We start from the raw sequence: 25034 nt of genomic DNA, 5'->3' as shown, positions 1-25034 counted from the left end.
AGATCGCTCTATTTCTCTTACTGATATATCTCCAGTCTTTTCTCCCCCCCCCCCCCTCTCGCTCACACTCACGCACCCACATGGTCATCCCAAACACACGCAGTTCTGTTATTTGTGACCCCCCCCCTCTCTATTTTGACCTACCAATGGATGTCGAGCCCGAGAAATATATCCCTCCAATATATTTCAGGTGCATGGGGAATCGCCTGCATTATCAACCCCCCCCCCCCCATATTACTGTAGAACATATTACTGTAGAACAAATGATAAAAAGTTCATGTTTATGTTTTTATATCTAACATAATCTTTTCAAGATTTACCCCTCCTCGCCAAAGATGGGGGCTTAGGGGGCCATGGACACCCTCTCCAAATTAAAAAAAAACTTTCTCGATCAAATAAAAAAGGAAAAGATATATGAAAAATTATGACATGCTGTATTCGTTCATAAATATTATTATTCTGAAGTCAGATTTTAACTTAGTCCACGGTCTAACTCTGTGCTAAAATTATGGGGAGCCAAAAATTCTGTTCAGATTGTATATTTCTTATGTTTACTCTTTTGTTTCATTTTGCTTTCATAACGAAGAAAAAAACTTCAGTTTCATTCCCAGACAAATATGATCATTTCGGGAGCCATATGAGTTAATAAAGTAAATGTGTGCTGTTAGGGGGTTTTGACCCAATTGGCTCTCCATAGTTAAACCACAACTTTAAACCAGGGTTTAATTTAAACCAGAGATCAGAATACGGGCCTATGTCATTGAAATCTATCACGAAATTCATTTTTCAAGGTCAAATTTGTGCTCGTTCGTAATTTTTTTTTTAGAAACATTGCCCCATAACGTCTGGCTTCCCGCTGGCTTCCTCAAAACATTTGGCTCATGACGCCACTGGTCCCGCGAAACCAATTAAGTGACATATGGGATGTGCCCCAAATATTTCACCCCTATGAATATTGCTTCATTTTTGTGTGTGTGTGCATTTTTTTAAATTCAGGTTTAGCCTATGGTGTAAAAGAAGTAGAGAATATACAAAAGAAATAAGAATTTAAATGGAAAAGGGTACATATTAGAAAAGAACCATGAAAAACGACAAGAGTCTTTTAAATGGCCCATACTCAGGTCACCAAATATACTACTCGCTCTTCCTGATTGTGTGATGTACGAAGTACGTAGTCTTGTTATAGAAATAACATGTACTTAAAAGTTTAGTCTTATAAGACTTATCCCCCTCTATAAAATTAGAAGAAAAAATGGTTTTGTATTGCTTTCACATTCTTTTAAAAACACATTCGTATTGCACACTTTTCAAGCAGTCAAAATTATTCGGGGCAAATGTATTAAATTATAATTAATATTTTATTGGGGCGATCCGCGCCCTGGCCATTGACCCCCCCCCCCCCCCCATCGACACATCTGATGCATATTTAAAAATATATATTGATAGGCCCACCACAATCTTTATGAAGAAAAAAAAGTTTACAGACGAATCGTTCATGATGTCACATATGTTTTTCAATTAAATGAACACCATAAAAAAAATCACAGTGCAAATTTTAACAAAGAAGAACTAGGCTAGACATATTATCACACCTGATTATTATTTTGATTGATCTTTTCATGCAAATATGAAAAGAAGCAAACATATGGGATTTACTAATAATGTTTATTGAGGAGGGCTGCAGCGGGAATGGAGGCAGAGCACTGATCAGTGGGGACCACTGTGGGGTGGAGGGATCGACGCCCCTGCAATTTTCAAATGATCAGAAACGAGGGAAGGTCGATGAGGTGTGCATTAGCAGGGGCGGATCCAGCCTTCGCCAATAGGGGGGCCCAGATTTTTTTTTCAGCCATATTTTCCCCGATCGGCTGCTCGAAGATGATGTTTTTGTTTTTTGAAGGGGTAGTCCTAATAGTCACTTCTTAGCTTTATTCTTAAAATCAACATAAATATATCATATCATAATCCCTATTTATATAATACGAGCGCTAAGCGCGAGCTAAATTTTCTTTGGAAATCTTGTATTTATTCCTAAAATTTGAACATTCTGGGCAATGTTTATTATCCTTAAAACGTGTATGCAACTAAATAATTACTACGAACGCGAAGCGCGAGCAGAAATGAACTGATGGAAAAGATACCTGTTAAAGACTGCATGCAGGTAGCCATTAAGATATTTTAATAATCAAATGATGCGAGCGCGAAGCGCAAGCTGAATTTTTTTTACCCAAAGAATGGAAATTCTAAGCACTTTTTGTAACTTAAAGGAGAATGAAACCCTTGAAACCATCTGAATCCATATCAAAGAGAAAAATCAAAGAAACATATTGTTGAAAGTTTGAGGAAGATTGAATGAATAATAAGAAAGTTATGAGCATTTGAATATTGAGATCACTAATGCCATGTAGATCCTCCCATTGGCAATGCGACCAAGATCTGTGATGTCACACACGTACAACTCCCTCATTGCTTTAGTACTTATTTCACTTATATTCTCACTTTTATAGAATATATCACAAGGTGAGGTGTTCTCTTTATGAGAGGACAAGTACAGAGGTTTCACAACATTATATCATTGATGAATCGTTTGTCATATGATTAGAAAGAGCAAAAAGAGACGTTTTGGGGTATATTTTCAGTGTCCAAAAGGGGAGAGTTGTTCATCTGTGATATCATAGATCTTGGTTGCGTTGCCAATAGGAGGATCTCCATAGCATTAGTGATCTCGACATTCAAATGCTCATAACTCTTCTATTGCTAGTCCTATTTTACTCAAACTTTTGTTGATCTTATTCTTTGATTTTTCTGCTTTCACAAAAGCTAACTTGCTCCAAGAGTTTCATTCTCCTTTAAACAGAATAGGTATATAACCAAACAATTGATGCGAGCGCAAAGCGCGAGCGGAAAATTTCGAGATTTATACTTATACTGAACGAGACACTATTCATGTTTTGCAAATCATGAAAAGGATGAGTAATTGGGGATCTTCCCTACATTGATAATGCGAGCGCAAAGCGCGAGCAAAAAATTTTTATATACGTTTTGAACTGATCGAAAAGTTACCTGTTAAAGACTGCTTGCACTTAGCCATGAAAAGGTTACATATTTCAACAATCAAATAATGCGAGCGCGAAGCGCGAGCTGAAAATTTTTGACATTTCTACATAAAGAATGGAAAATTTTAATCATTTTTTGTAATCGTGAACAGGATAGCTATAGGCCTAACTAAACAATTTATGCGAGCGGAAAATTTCGACATTTAGACCTACTGAACGAGACACTCTATTCATGTTTTGTAAATCATGAAAAGGATGAGTAATTGGGGATCTTCCAATTACATCAATAATGCGAGTAAAAAGCGCGAGCAGAAATTTTTTATATTGTGATCTGAAACTGGATAATGATTTAAATAGAGACAAATTGAGTATCTGAATAAACATGCGCGCGCGTGTTTCGTATTTAGACCTAGAATCTAAGCATTCTAAATACATATTTTCATGAAAATCAAAGCGAGCGCGAAGCGCGAGTTTAAACTATTTGATATTCCGATCTGAAAAAAAAGTCAATTTCAGCTCTATATTTCAAGCACTTTGTAGGAATATTGTGAGGTGGATATGAATCGCACTTAACAAAGAGCTGATATTTTTCTTACTTTGAGTTTTGACATAGGACCGGGACATCCTTAGGACATGTCATCATATGAAAATGACGACTATCCTCCTATTCCTCTTGCTAAGCGAGAGATGATGAAATAAAAGGGACAATTTTAATTATGAAATTAATATCTTATTCATTAATGCCTAATGAGGGCGCGAAATCTGATGATAATATGGCCTGAAAACTGGACATTTCAAGCACTTTTGTAATCATAAATAGGATGCATCAGTTAATATATTTTCAACCACTAATACGAGCGCAAATTGCAAGCCAAATTTTTTGATAAATTGTCATAAAAAGGGTATTTTAAGTAGTTTGTTGTATAATCAATATTGAGACATACATACCTCGCCAATCAAAATGCGAGCGTGCAGCGCTAGCTGATTCGTTTTGACAATCAGACCTGAAAAGGGATATTTTGAAAACTTTATGGAATACACGAATATAATAGGTACCTGACAAATCAAAATATGCGAGCGCGCAGCGCGAGCAGAAAATGTTAATATTAACTGACATTTTTACCGAGCATTTAAAAAAAAAATTGTAAGTCACACAAAATAATGAAAGTTCGATTTCCGAGGTGGAATATGTTTTGTATATTGACTTCCAAACTTGATATTTAAACTCCATATTGAACAAGATATGAAAATCACGTAACAGGCAATGCGAGCGCGAAGCGCGAGCAAAAATTTTGTATAATGACATGAACGATTCTTTTTATTTTCCAAGTCTTTCCCTCATCTTATTTTATTCACTCGTCTTCCTCCTTTTCTTTTTTCTCCTCTCTTTCCCCCCTTTTTTTTCTTTCTTTCCTTTTTTCCTTTTGTGGCTCTGCCAATAGGTGGGGGGCCCGGCCCCCCCCCCCCTGGATCCGCCTATATGCATTAGGACGGAAAAACTAAGGAAGGGCTATGACTGAAAATTAAAAAAGACGCATTTTTTTTATCTCAAAAGGATATCTCATTCTCTTTCTTGTTTGATTACAATTTTCCCAGCAGAAATATTGTGTTTGTAGTAGGGTCTATCACCCCCTCCCCCTCCCGCCTCTGAATTAGACACATTTTCACACAATCGAGGTGCATGCTCTCGCTCGCGCTTAACGCTTGGAATTATTTATTTATTTTATTTTTTTTAACAAGTGCACATCTAGTTTCCAATAATGCATATAGCATTTCCATTTATTTGAAAGCAGGATAAAAGAGCATTGTAGATTAAATGCCTTACTCACGGCATAGGTGCCGCGGCTGGGGATCGTACCCCGGACTTTCCATGTATAGCCAGGCGCCTTACAGGCCACCGCACACCTTACGACTGTTCGCGATCCGATTTTGGAACAAATCGCATTTTGCTCATTTTCTGAAAATGTGAATGGAACATATCATGTTATTTGAGGTTAAAATCAATTCAAAGAATACTAATATAACCATTTTGAAAGATTGCTAACCTTTATTTTCGAGTAAAGGCCAAATTAGTTTCAAATCGTACCCAATCTTACGACTGCTATGACGTCATTACGACTAGATATTAAATTTGTTTTTATTCTAAGAAGGATGATAGCATAGTAACAGATTTGAACATAGGTATTCGTACGATGATTTCGAACATTACACAGTAAGATATTCCAAGTCTCAATATTAGCATCAAATTCTGCTACGTTTTATTCCAAAATTGAGTCGGCCACGGCACCTCAACTAATTTTTTGTTTTTAATAATATTTTATTTTCTTCCTCTTTCAAATCAATAAATTTACAATCACAATTCATATATTTAAAGATTCTTTGCATGTATACAATCAATAAACAATCAAACAAATAAATATATCAATATCAATGAGATTACAAATATTTTTTAAATGATTACAAATGAAATTAAACTGCCAAATTTCTCTTCTACAACAATGTGAAAGCAGAGGGGAAAAACCCATATCAATCGACAAAATAAAAAAAAACATACTTTGTAAAAGATAAATTTTTTCCCTGAATAGAATAGAAATAATCTCTTTTGCACATATTGATTGTACAAGAAATAAAAAAGGATAAAAGATTATTTAAAAGATTAATTAGAGGAAGGTTATTATCCTAAAACGTCACTACACACTCACCTTACCCCCATACCCCCTCCCCCCTCATCTCTCTCCCCAGACACTCACACAAGCTCACTTCAACTCACCACCACCACTCACAGCTCCCCCCCCCCTCTTCCCGTCACAAAACTCACACATCCATCTACACACGTACACCCACACACGATGCATCCTGCTCTGGTAGAACTATCTGTATTTGAACAAATAAACAAAACAAAACAAACAAAATGAAGCAACCAATACATCCATAGTATTAAGAAAGGTATGCATTGATTTGTGCACCCCCAGCTTCCCCTTTTTAAACGCTATTTGATATTTGATATTCCATATCTCTATACTCTTTAACCAAATGTGTCACTTTCTGTACGGTTGGCAATATTCCCTGTTTTTTTTTAACTAAAAATAATATACTTAATTAAGAATATAATACAGTTTATTAAAGCTACTCTTGTAGTATTTCCAGATATCCCCATGAAAATTGTTTTCCAAACGTCACTGCCAAGTTCATTCAGTTGAAATATTTTACTCATCTCTTCCCATAATCGCTTAACTTCAGGACAATAAAAAAATAAATGTTGGTAAGACTCAACTTCTTTTTTACAAAAGGAACACAAATTATCTGTCTCAAAACCAAATTTAAAAAGTTCCCTTTTCGTGTACACAGCCCCTTGTAATTGTTTGTATTGAAATTCTCTGTGTTTATTGCATAGCATTGCACATTTCAGTCTAAAAAATACTTCTTTCAGTTCCCCCATTCCCAAATCATATTCGGATTGCCCATCTGTAACATGAAATACATAATCAATTTGAAAATTTTCAATGAAGTGGTCATATATTCGTCTAGATTTTATATCACATGGTTTCTGAACATGCCCACATATCATCAATTGAAATTCAAAGTTGTCTGTATCCATTTCCATAAAATTCATTTTGTATCCACTCTTCTGTTATTACTGAAAATATCTTTTGAATTTTGAGCAAGTTTTCAGATGAAAATTTCAGATTATACCAGTATGAAACTGGTCTTAATTGACCTCCAACTAATTGGCCTTTGGGGCCGGGGAGAATAAAAATGGTCTAGCGCCATCTCGTGTTTCACTAAACATCCATTAATGAATGACGCCTTGAGGAGAAAAGCCTGAACACAAGATGTGATTTCATGTTTTCATTTGTAAGTATTTTGGGTAGAATGATTAGATGTTTTGTCATGGATGTAATGGTTCACATATCACTGGGATTTAAAGACCATTTGAATTGTTTTTAAACGGTAAAACCTATTGTGAATTAAATCAGCTGCCGTCAGCTCAGCGGCAATTCGATGTTGTTGACGGGACACTTACCCGGGCCCGTAGTGTGTATATGTATGGTGTGTATTCCTATTGTGTGGCGCGCGTGTATGCAAGGTGCGTTTACAATAGATGTACAAATGAAGCGATGATTGTATTGCAGCGTGACTTGCACGGTTATGACTAGGCCTATGTCACTATGTTGATGTCATTGTGCCCTGCCATAGTCTTGACTGTACTCAGTAGCATCATTATCAACTTAGCTACATCATGTAAGCAGCAGTCTGAGACTGTTGACTGAAGTGAAGATGCATGATCCGCATTGATTATGAACAATTGAATTGACATGATCGAATGATGTCTGAGTTAAAAAATCAAAACAAAACTCAAAAGCCTTGGTTCTTCGACTCCGCTGGCCTGGCCTTTCCCTGTGAGGATAGGCTAGGCTTGATTGAATATATGCTAGACCGTAGACGACCATGACATGTGCTATAGACCCTAGACCTAGTCTTGAGGATGCCATGATGATGACTTTTATTGAAATCCTGACATATACTCCTTCATCATTGGTGTCTTGAATCGCCTCTCATAGAACTAAAGGAGAACCATGTAAACATAGATGGATTTCCCTAGGAAATTCATCTTTTAAGACAAAAATCACGTAAAGTTTATGAATTTTATTGATTTTTTTACACCTTCCTACGCCTAATGCGTAGGAAGGTTTTAAAAAATGTTAGATAAAAATGTAAAAAAATGAAGGTTTTTTACCTAACCGATGCCTTTGTCCGTTGGGTACTCTCCAAAATGGGGTAGAATGGGGTCGCAATAGCTCACCCCAAATGAAAGGGGAAAAATAAATTATGCACTTACCTCGATTATATGGATGAAGGCCTGTCGTGACACAGTTTCCTGACATCGAGGCACAAACTGGACCCTCAAAAAAAGGAAAAGTTCTGTCTCCTTTCAAAATTGAAAACGAAATGGCCGATCGATGCCGAGAACGACCGCGACATGGAGGTCTAACTTTTCCTTTTTTCGGCCTTCGGCCAGTCATTTTCAGATTGAATATAAAAGGTGCCCCATGTCTGCACACTCATTTAAAGTTCCGGTAATGACTACTCTAAAAAAAAAAAAAAAACCTTCAACAACTGTTGCTGAATGTTTGCATCTCACATCTTTAAAGGTCAAGTCCACCCCAGAAAATTGTTGATTTGAATCGATAGAGAAAAATCAAACAAACATAACCTGCAAACTTCATCGAAATCGAATGTAAAATAAGAAAGTTATGACATTTTTAAATTTCGCTTATTTTTCACAAAACAGTTCAATGCGCAACTCAGTGATATGCAAATGAGAGAGTCGATGATGTCCATCACTCACTATTTTTTTTGTTTTTTATTGTTTGAATAATACAATATTTCAATTTTTACAGATTTGACAATAAGGACTAACTTAACTTTACCATAAACTGTTAAAATAATGGTAATTGCACATGTTCAGGGAGAAATAAAACTTTGTTTCACTTGACAAGGAGGAGAATATTAGAATATTTCATAAAATAAAATACAAAAGAAATAGTGAGTGTGTGAAGTCATCAGTCTGCCAATTTGCACACCGACCAGGATGTGCATACAACTGTTTTGTGAAATTAAGCGAAACTTTGAAATGTCATAACTTTCTTATTTTACATCCGATTTTGATGAAATTTTCAGTGTTTTGCTTGTTGGATTTTTCTCCTTTTTTTCAAATCAACTTTTTGTTGGGGTGGACTTGTCTTTTAAGTTACATCCATGAAATGGATCTCTATTTCCATATTATCTTGATAGTAGGCCTACATGTATTTTTCTTTCTAGTCATACCATAAATTACTACCTATTTTTTCACATTCTATTTTGACTCTGAAGTCTGATAAATGGATTTCAGTTGATAGGTTAACCTACATGTACATGTAGATGTATCATGTACTAAAATCAATGTCAACATTGAATGTCATAGTCTGGCAAAGTAAACAACAATGTGTCATTTTATGAAGTAAAAAATATATACATGTATTTCATGCCAATAGATAATCACAGAATAAATTAAATACAATTATAGAATTTGAACTTATAAGTTTTGGGGGTCCTTTTCTCCACTTATAAATATTTTTTTTTTAATGGATTTGAAGCATTACATTTTTTTTTTTCTTCAAAATGAACCGTTAACAACAGTGGCATTTTACTTGTTCAGAATTAGACAGATAAGTGTGTTTGTTTTCATAGTCTATCTAAAGTGGATTACCTGAAGGATTCCACTAATCAGAGCTTTAAAATTTTGTTACTTAAAATTTGAATTACTGGTACTGATGAAATAAAAATCTTTGAACTTTCAAATTAAGAATAATGTTTGGCTTCTTTCTAGTCAGTGAAGGTGAAAATACTCTTTACTAATACTGTTTAGATGTGATACACTTTTAAAGGAAATGGTATATGTACTAGTGCTGCAAGTCAGACGCCATGTTCGGTTCGGTTCGGTTCGGCAAGGTTCGGCAGAAATTTGCCGAACATTGGTTCGGTTCGGGGTTCGGTAATGATAGACTGCACTGATAAAGCTATAGTTCATTCAGGTATACGTAGCGTACCGGTAGACAATTTGTACTTGATTGACTGCATGTGCTCGCGTGTACCTCTGTCACATCAAACCATTTTATCTCTATCTTGTTGACATGAAACTATGAAAGTTATAGCGCTCAAAGAATCAACTGTTATCTCGAATTTGATTATCTGATGACAGATTTATTGGGTAACTCACAGTTCTAAAATGGCGACTCTTCCTAGTCGTCCATACCTGGACCACACTTTGGATACTTGCCAAATTAACTACGCTCGCACTCGTACCAGCTAGGCCAGCGCATGCAGTCCACTTGTAGCGCGCGGGACTCATGAGCTCATGAATATTTATATATACAGTCCGGCCAAACGTGATTGGCAATTGCATCACATACGAGGCGGCCAGCGCCAGTGCACTGAACTGTAGGCATAGTAGGGCCAGGGGCGTGTCGAAGAAAGCGTGCTTATGTAAATGCGCCTTTCGCTAATTGGCTCGATGGGTGAACTAAACCACCAATCGCATGTCGCTGATTGTCGCATCGGTACATACAGCCACGTGCTTTGTCTGCTCGCGAAACTCAGCTCACTGATTGAAGAGCAATTCCCGAGATTTCTATGATTTCATTGGTCAGATTTCATTCGACCATGAACATACAGACCAAGTGGGATGCAAAGTTTTACGACTGTAATGGGACAGGGGGAGTAGAGTGATCATCGAATTGTTTATGGTTAATTTGAGAAGTTGATAAGAAAGGGGAAAAAAAGTAAAGATTGGGGGTCATTTTCCCCCAAGAGATGAATGTTTCCGCATGGCTTTATCTTCATTCAACATTCATGAGTGTTTGATTTTTATTTTCATCTGATTGTTAATAATAAAAAAGATAACTTCACCTCATCTAATTTCTATATTATTTGTTTTGCGTCTCTCCTTTTCATCTCTAACAGTCACTCACTTTATTTCCCACTTTCACTGGATCTCTCGTTTTCAAAACTCTTTACTTCTCTCTAAAATCATGAAAACTAGACAGTAGCGAGCCGACACCTCAATAATAATGTCAATCACCTCAATCAGATCTTTATTCTCCGCCGCAACAATACACGAGTTACGATCTTAATCACATCGTATCGTAATTCGTAATATTAATGGTACTTCATCTTTCACTTTCAGTTTATTGAGCTCGTTCATTCAAAATAATTTGAAGATTTTCAAACAAGAATCTTGTTCGCCACCTAAAAACAACAATATTTTAGATAATTAGATTCGGCCACAGAGCGAGAGATGATAAAAGCCAGTAAAATTATTATAGCGCAACATCATTCATCGGATCTCCTTTCTTAATCAGGGCCGTAAAAACCACAATGTCAACATGAAAATGAAAACAAAATCTAGTAACCGCAAAATAAGCGCATACTTCCAACATACAATTGCAAAGAAGATTAAATAGAGAATGCGCAAATATAATGATTAGAAAGGGTGTAAACTTATAAATTTATTAGCTGAAAGCCGTTTTTTTTTTTTTTTTTTGCCGAACTTCCGAACCAAGTCTTAGTGTTCGGTTCGGTTCTGTTCGGTTCGGAAGTGCCATGTTCGGCGAACTACCGTTCAGTTCGGCGGTTCGGCTACAGCACTAATATGTACTTCTTTTTTTTTTTTTATTATACACTTTTCTTTTTTCTATTTACTTTTCCCAGGCACATCATCTTGACTGAGATCATCACAATGCCTCAGACTAAGGCCAAGAGGGCTACTGAGAAGGCTCCAGACAGGTCAACGGATAAAACCTCCGAGAAGGCTGTTGAGAAGAATTCAGAGAAGGCATCTGAGGAGACGTCAGACAAAGCATCTGAAAATGTTCCTGAAAAGACCGTCGAGAAGGTTATCAAGAAACGCATCAGATCCGATGACCAGAGGGAAAAGAATGGAGTCCATGTCTTCTTAGGAGCTAAGGACTTTCCAAGGTGGTGTGCCCTAAAGAATAAATCTGGATGCAAGACCAATGTGCAACTCATGAGATGGCTGCTTGCTATGGCAGAGAAGTATATAGGGTAGGTATATGAATCAAATGTATAGGTAGATGGCCATGCGTTGTCTGAGCTTTTCGTGTTGCATCACCCAAATTTAATGATAGTGCATTTAAAAGTGGTCATAACTTTAACAATATTTAGTCTATCCATCCAAAAAAAAAATTTATGATAGGAAACCTTGTAATTAATAATGGGGTAGGATGAACTGCTCGAATCTTATGGCTGAAATGTATGATTTTTTGAGGACTCCAATTTAGTTTGTTTTGAACATTCAATTAATTTTTCTGTTTGCCTAGACCATCACTTCCTGATCATTTTTGTATTGCTCAAGAAACCCCCCTTCGTTATTGTCTAGTGATTAAAATACTCGTCTTTTAACATGAAGGACGTGGGTTTGATTCCAAGCCATGGCGTTTATTTCTTCAGCAAGAAATTTACCCGTATTCTGCTGCACTCAGCCCAGGTGAGGTAAATTGGTACCTGCAGGAAGTTATTCTTAAAAAAAGCTGTGCGCATCGGAATCAGCTATAAAAATGTGCTATACAAATCCCATATTATTTATTGTTATATAATTCAAAGGTTTTTATTTTGTAAAAATCATGATTCATTAATGAATTCATATTGCTTATAGAGATTTAGTGTTAAACCCTTTGTTTTTACATGTAGCTGTAAAATGAGACTGAAATCCAAGGTAAAGAAAGCCCTTTGTACAGCTAAGTTATTTACGTTCAATACTAGCAATACAAAAATTTCCTAGACTCGCACGCAATATGTACCACTTCCTCTACCCCTTGGCATCCTCGTTTTGTTATTTATATCAAGTACAGTGTCGCAAATGTATGTGCATATGAGTTCATACTATTGATAGAGCTTACACTCTGATTTCAATCTGCAAACACCAATATCATGACAATTTCTCGCCGTTCTGCTGAAAAACCAGAGATTTAAAAAAAATTGTGCTCGAGTCTCACACTTACGGTTTGGTCTGTCACAATCATCCTTATCATAATTAATCATGATAGGTAAACTGTGGTACTGGTAATAACAGAAAATAAAATGTTTACAGAATTGGAGATCAGATAAATAACTGAAAAATGCCTTTCCCTTTATTGTGTGGTCCCACACAAATTTAAACTTTTTTGTTCTAAATAAGAATTATGGCATATATGATAAAGTACTTTCAGATGGCTTCTTACCATTTCCAATCAAAATTAGATATCTATACCAGAACTGGAACTCGGCTTTAACTGCCACTAATTCTTGGACCCTTATGATCCAGCCATCATCAAATAAATGTACCCTTAAATTACTTTTTAAAAAGAAGAAAGTTATTTTTTCATTCTGATTGCAGAATTTACTGCCAAGAAGACATTAAGACGAACGAGAAGAGTGACCCAGGCTCAGCAGGTGATGGCAGCGTGACTGTAGGCAACCCAAAGTCAGAGGTGACTCCAGTGAGTACTGTCAAGGATGAAGAGCCTCCTAGCACCAGTCGGGAAGAACCAACCAGATCTCCAAGAGCAAAGAGGAAAGCATCCCGTAAATCAATGCCAGACGGAAAGTCCCACGAAGACCAAGACACTGAAAAAACGCAGACAAATGAAAGCAAAGATGGAGAACAACCTTCTAGTTCTGCTCGAGCAAAGACAAGATCACCAAGGACAAAGAGGAAAGGAATCCAAAAATCACTTTTGGATTCAAAGACTGATAAGACTAATGAAGAGCCAGCTCCTGAAGAATCTCATGTGAATGATGACAATGAACCTGATCATAGTGGGGTTGCTGAAGCCCCAAGAACAAGGAAAACAGTTCGCAAAGCATTATCAGATCAAAAGTCTAAGTCTGATAAAAGGACAAAGCAGAGTGTCGGTACACCAAGTATTGATGGTGAAGATACTTCTCAGGTCAAGGATTCTAAGACGAGGAGCCAGGTCCCATTGAAGGGGCGGTCAAGAAGGCTAACCAAACAACGGCAGGTGTTGCAGAAGGATGTCAAGAAACCAGTTAGTACAAGAAATACGAAAGCCTCATTGAAAAGAAAGGCAAAGGAAAATCTCCCAGCTGCAAAGAACAAAAAGGCAGTTGAAAAGGTGGAAGAAAAGGTGGAAGAAAAAGTGGAAGAAGCGATGACCGATCTGCTACCTCCAAAGAAGAAAAAGACAGTTGAAAAACTGGATGAAAAAATGGAAGAAGCAATGACCAAGGACGAAGGAGAATGTTCAGATTTGACTGCTGATTCCAAGTTAAGCAGGTGCACAGTGAGGTTGTCTTCATTAGACAAGGAGGAGATAACAAAGATTGAAGACCCTAAAGGTAACAAATCCTCACCACCAAAAGACAAGGAGATAACTAAGATTGGAGACCCTAAAGGTAACAAATCCTCACCACCAAAAGACAAGGAGGAGATAACAAAGATTGAAAACCCGAAAGGTAACAAATCCTCACCACCAAAAGCACAACCGAAAAAGGTGAGAAACTATTTGTCATCACAAGAATTAATGCCGCTTTGAAGTTTTCTCTCTCTTGCACTTATGCTAGGTTCCCACTTCCAAACGAATTCAAGCCTGATCAAGATATGTATGGCATGGTCAGCACAGCTTGGCAAAGTAAACAAGGTCATTCTACCTTGATTGGCGTCAGTCTCCTTTGATTGTAATTGCATTGAGCACATGTATATTTCAACATATCCAAATCATTTGAGGAATGTAGTTGATCACCTGATCAAGGCATACTGACCATAATTAACCTACTGAGCAAGGCTGACCAGGTCAAAACTTTGCTTGTGTCAGGTCAAGACGAGAGATTGGCAATGGGAACCTAGCATTAGTAAGGCCACTTATATGTTAGATATTGTTTCCTAAACACCAAGTCACTCGCTGTTTTATTACTTTTAAGTCTCACGCAACTTTTGAGACCAAACTTGAGCCCTCCGGGTACGCGGTTCTGAGATTACACAACATTACGTAAGTGCATGCAGACCCACATTTTTTAAAAAACGTGAATTTGTGTACAAATCCAATGTAAATAATGATTTAGCCAAAAATTTTAAACATGCCATTTTCTTTTACTGATTAAAATTAATTAATTGCATCTTGTTTATGGTCAAATTAAAGTCCCCAACAATTTCCATTGAAAAACAAAAAAAGTTGAAAAGCAAAGAGAAATACATTAGAAATTTAGGAAACAATAAAATATATTTGATGTTGAAATTTTTTTAAGTTTGTTTGATCGATTCCTATAAAGAGTCTGTGAACAAAAAATTAGCTTTTTGGGGCATTATTTAGTTAGTAGAGCAACATTTTGATTTTACTCGTAAATGAAGCAATGAAATTTTTCGCAGAATTTGATCTTATGGTTTTGTCAATTATGCCATGGGTAACGCGAGTGTTGATTTTCATCGCGATTGCGTGATTGATGGCCGAAATCAGTCTTATTAGGCATCAAAATAGCCCAGTCTATTTAGGGGTTAATACAATATATCATGAAATTTGCAATGTTTGTATCTTTGCAAACAGAATATCAAACTACATCCTCATCCTAATTTTTTACCTGCTTTTAGTTACAATAAATGATAGAGAAAACAAATTTGTTTGTCATATATTCCAGTCATTCTTAACCATATCTAGGCCTCTAAGGCCCCCCCCCTCTTTTTACTCAAGTCTGGCACATTTTTTAGACCAAATTTGAGACGCCGGGTATGGGGTTTTGAAATTATGCAACATTATTACATGTAAGTGCATGTTGGCCGAGATCTCAAGGGGGATCTATGAGGCCCCTCCCCCCGGCCATATGATCTCCCAAATTACCCCGACCTAGGTAGTTAAAATCATTCATTACTTATTTTAACCTTAACTCATGTAACTTCATGAAATGCTTTCTCTTTTCTCTGCATAAAAAGCCAATTTTTGGTATGTACAGTTGCCCAATGCAGGTTTATTTTTGTAGTTCAAACATCAAAACACTGTTTTAATTATAATATTATAGTACATATATTACATGTCATACATTAAATTGCATTCTTAATTGATTTATTGATTTGTTATTGATTGATCAATCTTAATCTTTATGCTCACTCAATGTTCTTTCTGTTTCTTTATTTTCTTTATCATATTCTCTAGACTGCAAATACAAAGCAAAAAAAGTCACCAAGAGAGCTGAGGGCAGTGGCTCGAGCCAAGGCAGCAGCTAAGGCAGCACAAGTGCATCGATGCCCGGAGTGTTTAAAGACATTTTCCAATAGGGCAAACCTTAAGAGACATTGTGAATTGCATTCATCTCTCTCCTACCCCTGTCCAGAATGTGGCAAATCCTGTAAGTCTAGCGCCCAGCTCTGGGCCCACAAGCGCAGACTTCACGTCCATAAGTATGACTGCCCTTATTGCGATAAAAAGTTTGGACTGCCAAGTTTGCTTGCAAAGCATAGGAAGAGCCATGCGGAAGAGAAGTTGCTGAATGATCAAGCAAAATTTCATCGTGCCCAGGAACCAAGCATTCAGGAACACAGCGTCCAGGAAGAAAGCATCAAGGAACACAGTGTCCAGGAACTTGGCGTCCAGGAACACAACGTCCAGGAACAGAGCGTTCATGAACAAAGAATTCAGGAACAGAGCGTTCAGGAACGTAGTGTCCAGGAACACAGCATAGAGGAACCCTGCTTATGTCATTTATGTGGTATGTCATTTAAGAAACGGGATGAAATGAATGACCATGTCTGCCAAGCGAACAAGCCATCTGAGGATTTGATTGACCATAACATCCAAACAAACAAGCCTCCTGATGCTCCTGGTGATTTGAATGTCCAAATTAGCCAAATGAACAAGTCATCCGAATGTGATAAAACATACAAACCAGAGGAGTCCCTCATAAACCATATGGAACCTCAGAAGAAAACTGCAGATGTGGATTTACCCTACAGTTGTCATATTTGTAACAAGATGTTCAAGACAAAGAAAGGCATGAAAGGACATGTAAATCGCCATGACAGAAGCGAGACATTCCAGTGTGACACTTGTCAAAAGGTGTTCAGTTGTAAGAATCATCTTCAGAGACACAAATTAGTCCACAGTGACACCAAGCCCTATCATTGTCCAGAATGTAATCGTGGCTTCACTCAGAGCTCTAACATGGAGACTCACAGACGCATCCACTCTGGCGATAAGCCTTTTACTTGTGATTTGTGTGGAGAGACATTCAGACAGAACGTTACCTTGAAGACTCACAAACAAAAGGCTCATGGTATTAACATCTGGAATGAGACACCAACAGCCCCTCATGTTGGCAGGCCAACCATTACAAAGACTGCAGAACCTAAAGTCAAGAAACCAAGGGGCAGAAAAGGTGCAAAAAAATCCCAAATTCCCCTTCCAGCACCTCTAACGGTACTGCGTGTTCCCCCATTGGAGCCACAAATTCAACAGTCTTCAGAGATTCAATCTGTGCCATCACAAGGAATATCTCATAGTCATGAACATAATGAAAAGGTGCAAACTGAAGAGAAGCAAGTAAAAAGTCCTCAAGAGAATACAATTTTACATCAAGCAAAGGAAAGTGGTGACCTATCAATGAAAAATCAACCTGCTGAGTGCCAGGCCCAACCCAATCATCAAGAGTTACAGTCACATGTTGGAGGACAACCACAAGAACATCCGAATGCTGATCCTTCACGACATCAGCAAGATACAGGGCACAATCAACATCCCATAAATCAACAGCAACAACAACCTCCAACTGAAACTCAGCATCAGCAACATCAGCCCGGCCAGCAGCAACAACAAGCAGAGCAGCATCAACAGGAGCAACTTCAACATGAAAGTCAAAATCACTATATTCAACTGCAACGTCCCAATCCTGTGCACCAACAGCCTCTAGCTCCACATCCTCAAACTCAGCAACCTCAAACTCAGCGACAACCTGAAGATCAGTATCAGCCAGCAAAGCAACATCAAAAAGATGATTCCAGAAATAACTCTGACAATCAGCAGGCACATCAACAGCAACTACAGCCATATCAGCAAGGAAACTATGGCAAGGTCAGTCAGCAGTATCAACCTCCAGAACTCCAACATCAGCAACCCCAGCCATTGCAATATCAACAGCCGCAACTGCCGCAACATCAACACTACCAACAGAAAGAATTTGTTGCTTTACAGGATAGAAACAATGGGCCATTCTCGCATGAAATCAGATCATACCAGCGTGAAAGCATTACCACTTCCAACTATTACTCACACTATATGCAGTCCAGCAAGATATCTTCTGGGTGGTCCCCATCACTTCCTCCTCCACCTTCCCAGCCTATCAATCCTCCTCCTCCCTTGAACAGAACCAATGAACCTACCACATCTCATCATATGCCAATGCCTCTCATGCAGAACAACTCACCACCATCGCATCGATCAACTCCAGGTGCTAACACCCATCATCATCTCCAGGCTCTCCTAGATTTAGAGTCTAACATTGGTAACGGTGCACCAGCCAGGCAAGCTCCTGTTTCATCAGCAGGTGCGACAATTCAGAGCCCCCCTCCAACACCCATTCAACATTCCCGCTCTAGCCCTTCCCCATCACCCCAAGAATCATCAAGACCACCCTCCAAAGGACCCCAGTTCCAGAACTTGTTCCATTCGCCACAAGCCAGTCCACTTTCATCCACCTTCCCATCAAATCATTTGAATTTACGTCCCCCTCTAAACAACAGCATACCTTCCAATTACCCCATCCCATGCCCCTCTCCTCGGCCCCTTAGCCCCTTTTATGCGCCAACAGGTGCGCCCTATCAAGGTGCAACACGCGAGATGATCAGTTCTCAAACCCATGAACCAGACCATGCTCATTCAGCACCTTTGAGGCCTTGGTACATGGGACCACCAGATACTGGCAATCAACCAGCTCCTCTAGCCCTTGCCGGTATGCACTACCCCTCTTCTATGGGGGCGCAGGCCCAGCCTCGTATGCCCTACATGGGATACCCAAATGCCCCCATGCCCTTCCCTTTACCCGGTAACCCTACCCCTCCAAGCCAGCAGAGATGGGGTCATTGACATTTTAGATAATGTGTTTCAGACAACTTGGTATTTAAAGCAAGAATTTAAGCATTAGATGAACATACATGCAGTTTCCTATGTTATATTACGCTTCATGGAATTACCGTTTTGGGAGTATGGAGTGCTTCCTTTTATGTATGGAGGTTTTGTGATCTGTACAACAATAAAATTGCTTTCGTATTGCTCTTTAGGTCTCAAAAAAGGTATGCAGCCTAATGCAGGCACTTTTTGAAAAAAAACAAAGGTTACTTGTGTCTGTTATGAAGATTCAAAGTAAATATTTGAAAATATCTTTCATGTGCTGGTAAGTGTATATTACCAGTATTAGGTCTGTCACTCAATATCGTTTGGAAGGAAGCAATGTATTACAAAACTGAAAGTTTTATTATTTTCTCTTATTTTCACAAGTCCACTTTGGAATTCATGCCCATGGCTGCAAATCAACAAAAAAAAAAATGAAGTACGTGACAGAAGAACAGAAAATTTGAAAAAAAATCTCTACACAATATTGACATGCATATTTGTACATGTGCCAGGACTGCATTGTTTTCCAAACTTGACTATGTTGGAGTTTCATAACCTATAGAATTTTTGTACCTCATTTATGAATATATGAATTTCTTTCAGCTTGTAAATACCAAAAGTTCAATGTTGATAAGATTTTAAATCTACTGTGCAAATAACTTAATTTGTAAAATTAGTGAAATGTACATGTATTTTTACATTTTTTTGACTTGTGTTTTACATTTTGCATAATGTATCAGTTTTACATTATTGATAACTGCAGTGGAATGCATATAGACTAAGTGTTCTGTTAATTTTCTTGTGTTAATGTGTTTGTACAAATGTACCATTTGCTATTTCTGGTTTATTTGAAGTTTAATCCAAAAGAGATGTCCAAAACATGTGGAGTATTTGTTGCAGTTTGAGTATAGTTAAAAAAAACATAGCATACAATTCTTTGGAAATGGTATTTCTCTATATTAGTTGTTTAGAACATATTTTTTTCAGAACATTTACACAAAGTTTTTGGCATACTAAAATTTCTGGTGGCTGTCACAAACAAATCCAAATAGAAAACCTTGATTAGTTTTCTCATGAAATGAATGGTTATGTCATAAAATAAAGATAATGTTCTGAAATATGCATATACCTGGCCAAAAAGTGTATATGGGGTTAACAATAAGATTTATGTACATGTAAGATGTAGCAAGTTGTATGCCTGACTATTTGATATTTATGTGTTCTAAAGAAATCATGTTGGAAATTTATAGGGTGATAATTGATGATACTGTACAGATGATATATGTACATCAGAGTTGCCAACACTTACGGAATATTAATGAAATGTGTTCTACTTTAAATTCAGTGTTTACTTCCCGATTGAATGACTGAGCAAAAAAGTATTGTTAACATGTAATTTTGTCTCGTAAGAAAGCAATTAGTTCAGCCGTTTGGTTATTCACATTGCAATGTATTATCTGATTAATATTCCATAACGGTTGGCATCTCTGGTACAGAAATTAAATGATCCTGATTTGTGCATTGGATATTATCTGTTGGATAGTACTGGGTTGTAACAAACTGTGGTAAGATACACAATTTGATGGGATGTTATGGGAGTCTAAGGGGCTTAGATCATCCCAGCACTCTATGCTCACATAGCTGAATTATGTGTATGAATTTTGATTGCATTGCAGATAACTGTTGATATTTAGCAGTTAGTAAATGACCCCTGGGTCCCGTAACACAAAGGTTAGCGATTGATCGTACGCTTGATTTTCACAATTGATTGTACATTGTAGTCAATGGAATCAAAAGTAGAGAACGTTCTACGATCATTGCTAAGCTTTGTGTTACGGGGCGTTATAATATCCTAAAAATGAAAAGCTACTGTAAGTTTGAATGGTAATGAAATGTCTCTTAAAATTGTTCCTATGGTACATAATTGTACACATTAATGTGAAAGGGCAGACTATAATCTAGGCAGGGGCTGCTGCTTTTGTATTTGCCTTTACGAGTCTGATGCTGTTAAGCGTGACATATATGTCTGATGCAGAAGACTACACACAGTGCCTGTTAAACATCCACCGCTTTTATACACTCTAATCTTGCATTTTTTATTAATTGACAAATATCAAGTGTATGTTTTTTGTAATGAAATAAGCTGACCTAATCCTGGTTGATTAAAAGAAAACAACTTGCGCAAGACCGGAGTGTATAGGCGCAACAGTCTTCTGTATCAGACACGTTTCTTGCATTAAGCTAACAGCAAATATAATAAGCTGCAGCCTCTGCGTACATTATAGGCTAGTGAAAGGGGGGGGGGCAGGAATTAAGAAAATACCTCTGATTAATTAAAGGTACTCTTAAATTGTATAAATGTGAACATTTTATGTGTATGTAAATAAGTGTAATTGCATCTTGTATAATGGTCTAACATGGAATGAATTTGTACAAATGATTTATTCTATGTTATTGAATACTTTTGTGCAACTCACAATATTTCAAAGTTACTATGAATGCTGTCACAAAGATATTTGGATATTTCTAAGACACATGTTTTTCTGCAAGTTTGCAGATGATGATGTATTTGCTTGTTGATTGCTTTAGTCTTTATAGTATATCACTATCAGTCAATTAATATTTATGTATAAACATGATTTTTTTTCCCCTTTCATGAGCAACTCTGATTGGTTAAATTGTGTAAAAATGTATTTAACTCTTTATTGATGTGCCAATGAAATTCCTGAAATCCAATGCAATGAATTCATGGATGTTCATTTCACAAAGCTATGTAGATAAATATATGTATATTGCATATACATAGAAATGTATGATTGTAAGTTTTTGTACATGGTTTTCCATAGACTTTATACAGTTATGTTTAATTGTACAATTGATGGTACCTTTTACATGTAGACCTGAGATATGTGGATCATCGTAATGGCCCTTTTGTGTGGAGATATATGGGACTTTTTTTTTAATTTCAAACTACTGTACATAATGCCCACTCATACATATCTGTGTATTTGCTGTCAGTAAATGTACATGTACACCATACACAGTTCCATCCTTGCATGACTCAACAGGAAGTTGTGATACACTGGTTGTGATACACATTGCTTTCATCGCATATTAAATTTTAAATGCTGTCTGGCTATATGGGAAGCAAAATATAACAGTTAAAAGCATTTTGCCATTTGGCTAGCAAGTTCAGTGAATAAAAACAGGAAAATGACTGAACTTGCTTCTTTGTTAAATTGAATTCATATGCTTATATGTACATTGCATTGGGGGGGGGGGGGCACTCAAATTGTATTTTGATCGGGGTGTGCCTCACGAAACCCCGAAATGGGGGTCTAAGGAACTGACCACAAGGGTTAAATATGGGGTCTTGAGAACTAAAAATAAACCGGGTGGTGTGAAAAAACGGTCTACGGAACGGGATCGCGGTACAGTAAGTACGGTGCACGCAAGCACTGTGCATGTATGTGAAGGCTGGCGGTGCATGGAGCTGCTAGCGGAGGGAGTTGTGCTGGGCATTTTTGGTAGGGCTGGGGAACTGAGATGTTTCGTAACGGGGGTCTTGCGAGCGGGTTGGCTTCGATCTCGATGGAAATTTTGTCTTTATTCGGAGTATCTAGAGAACTGGAAAATTACATGTAGGTCTGAAAAGGGGGTCATCAAAGTGGCACGTCCCCGTACCACCAGAGTGCCCCTGAGGCATTGTATTGCATTTTAAAGCTAATATTGTGTAGTACATGTACATGCATTTTAATTCTTGTGCAAGACAAAGTTGACATTTTTCTGTATTTCAGCACAATTCTTTCCACAGTCATGTTTTTACTAATTTATATCCTTTTTAATGTACATGTTGATATGTATGGTCATTGCCATTGACTTTTATGCCAAAAGGTTACATCTCTTATATCCTTGTTTTTTAGTGTGTATAAGTGTAAAATATGTATTGTGATAATGATGTTGTACTTTATGTAGGGACCAAAACCTTTTTTTTTATAAACTCGGGGAAACTATTTTGAAGATTATTGTAATCATAATCACCCTTTGTGTTTTTCCAGAAATTACTTTTTTTTTTTTTTCATCTCATTGCCATGGTGAGCCCTAGTTTCAGCAATAATTTTTTGTTTAAAAACTGCAGTTTTCGGGGTAAAAATGTGTTTCTTTTTTACACTCTGTTTTATATATATACATGCAGTTTTTAATGCATATGCATGTACATGTTTATCATTTCATATGCATTTGATTATTTTTAAAACTATGTATATAACTCGACCAACAGTTTTGAAAGTCTCCGATGTCTATATGGTTATTTTACTGTTGCAACTTCTTATGTTTTTCATTGACTATATCTCTGTTTATGGGGAAAATGATAGAGCACAAGGTGTATACTGTCACCACTTAAAGCTATATGGAGGTTTTGGTCCCACTATGTATAGAGGTATGTAGATGTTTGTTTATAGTACGGTGTGGTCTAATATGTAGCATTAATTCAGGGAGAACTCTACACATTTTCAATAATTTATCAGAAATGTTTTTGAAAATAATCCTTGAAATTTAGAATTAGCTGAATGAATTGTTTGAGATGAATTTGTATGTAGAAGTACTAAACCGATTGCCTAGGCTGTATTCATCATATCTAATGATTGTGTGCTAGAGAGCAGCGCGTATGTGTGTATGTCTGTTGTGATAATGTAACTGATAAAGAACACTGTAAAATTTACTTCATGTATATGTCTTGTAGAATTAATAAAAACGATTAATTAGTACAAACATTGTTTTCCGTCTTCTTTAATCAGAACATTGAGTGATAAAAAAAAAATTAAATGTATTAATTTTTTAGGGGAGGGGGAGGGGATGGGAATTATTGGTACAATGTGTGTATATTAAACTGATTTAATTTTTAAATGTCACTACAGGGGATATGAAATCTGCCCCAAATCAGTTACTGAAATTATGTTCTTTCACATAACATTCTTGGAGTTTGAAATTTGAACATCATCAGCTTGCTCTTTGCCTATAACTGTTTCATCAAAATGAAACCAGGTTAACCCCTTTTTCGTGAAAAATTAAAACAAACTTGATAATAGAATCCTCTCCATCATATACATGTACATAAGGAAAATTAACAAGTTTTTAGATATTATATACATGTATAGTCCCTTAGGGACAAAATGTGGTTTCAGCTTTTTGGCACAGATTTGAGTCCGGATACAATCTAAATTATTTTAAAATATTATCACACTCATGTAGACGAGTATGGTAAAACCTTTTCCTTGTGACCCATCAAAACCACTTTTCTCTTGTCCCAGACTTCATACCATCAGCGGTATCCTCCACATAAAGGGATTCCTTTTGCATGACGGTGAAATGTCTGCACATGTATGCTCCAACTCTGACAACTATCTTTGGTCTGAATCAGCATTGTGCTTAAAAAAAACATACATGTAACTACAGTGTTTGATCGTGTGATATACATCAATGAAAATTCTCATCCTTAAAATTGACGGAAAAAATGTAATACCCATCTTCTTTCAAAACGAAAGCCCCCTTCATGGAAGGATTCAATCAATCTGAGTGCTGATGATTTGTTGCAAACTGATCAGGTCGGGGGCCTGTTTCATAAAGACTCACAACTACTGTAACTTCCATTGAAACCTTGATTTTGATGGTAGTTGCCACAATGGCAAAGTCAGAAGAGTTGTAACTTTTTATGCAGTGGGGCCCTGATCAGATTCATCATTCTTAAAGGACAAGTCCACCCCAACAAAAAGTTAATTTGAATAAAATGAGAAAAATCCAGCAAGCATAACACTGAAAATTTCATCAAAATCGGATGTAAAATAAGAAAGTTGTGACATTTTCAGTTTTGCTTTATTTCACAAAACAGTTGTATTGCACATCATGGTCGGTATGCAAATAATGAGACTGATGACGTCATCCACTCGCTATTTCTTTAGTATTTTATCATATGAAATATTCTAATTTTCTCCTCATCGTCAAGTGAAATAATTCCTCCATGAACATGTGGAATTAGCAATGTTTGATACTATATGGTTCAGTCAGGTTGCTCCTTATTGCCAAATCTGTAAAAAAAAATATATATTTTATAATTCAAACAATAGAAAACAAAAGAAATAGTGAGTGAGGGGCATCATCAACTGTCTCATTTGCATATCACTGTACTGTGAAAAATTAGCAAAACTTTCAAATGTCATAACTTTCTTACTTTACATCCAATTTTGATGAAATTTTCAGCGTAATGCTAGTTTGATTTTCCTCTTTATTCACATCAAAAATTTCTGGGGGGGGACTTGACATTTAAGATCTT

At 36.9% G+C, this 25034-nt stretch overlaps 1 protein-coding gene across 1 annotated transcript; it reads left to right on the top strand.

The window, feature by feature from the left end:
- The first annotated feature begins 6825 nt into the window (after positions 1-6825).
- On the top strand, positions 6826-22700 carry LOC129263923 (uncharacterized). Its single transcript, XM_064097238.1, has 4 exons — positions 6826-6911; positions 11307-11660; positions 12991-14107; positions 15758-22700. The coding sequence occupies exons 2-4, from the start codon at positions 11335-11337 to the stop codon at positions 18677-18679; spliced, it is 4365 nt and encodes a 1454-aa protein (XP_063953308.1). The 5' UTR covers positions 6826-6911; positions 11307-11334; the 3' UTR covers positions 18680-22700.
- Positions 22701-25034: the final 2334 nt, after the last annotated feature.

Source organism: Lytechinus pictus, chromosome 1 (genome assembly GCF_037042905.1).
Source record: "Lytechinus pictus isolate F3 Inbred chromosome 1, Lp3.0, whole genome shotgun sequence".
NCBI lineage: Eukaryota > Metazoa > Echinodermata > Echinoidea > Temnopleuroida > Toxopneustidae > Lytechinus > Lytechinus pictus.
The sequence above is the reverse complement of the archived record's forward strand: the minus strand, read 5'-3'. Positions and strand labels throughout refer to the sequence as shown.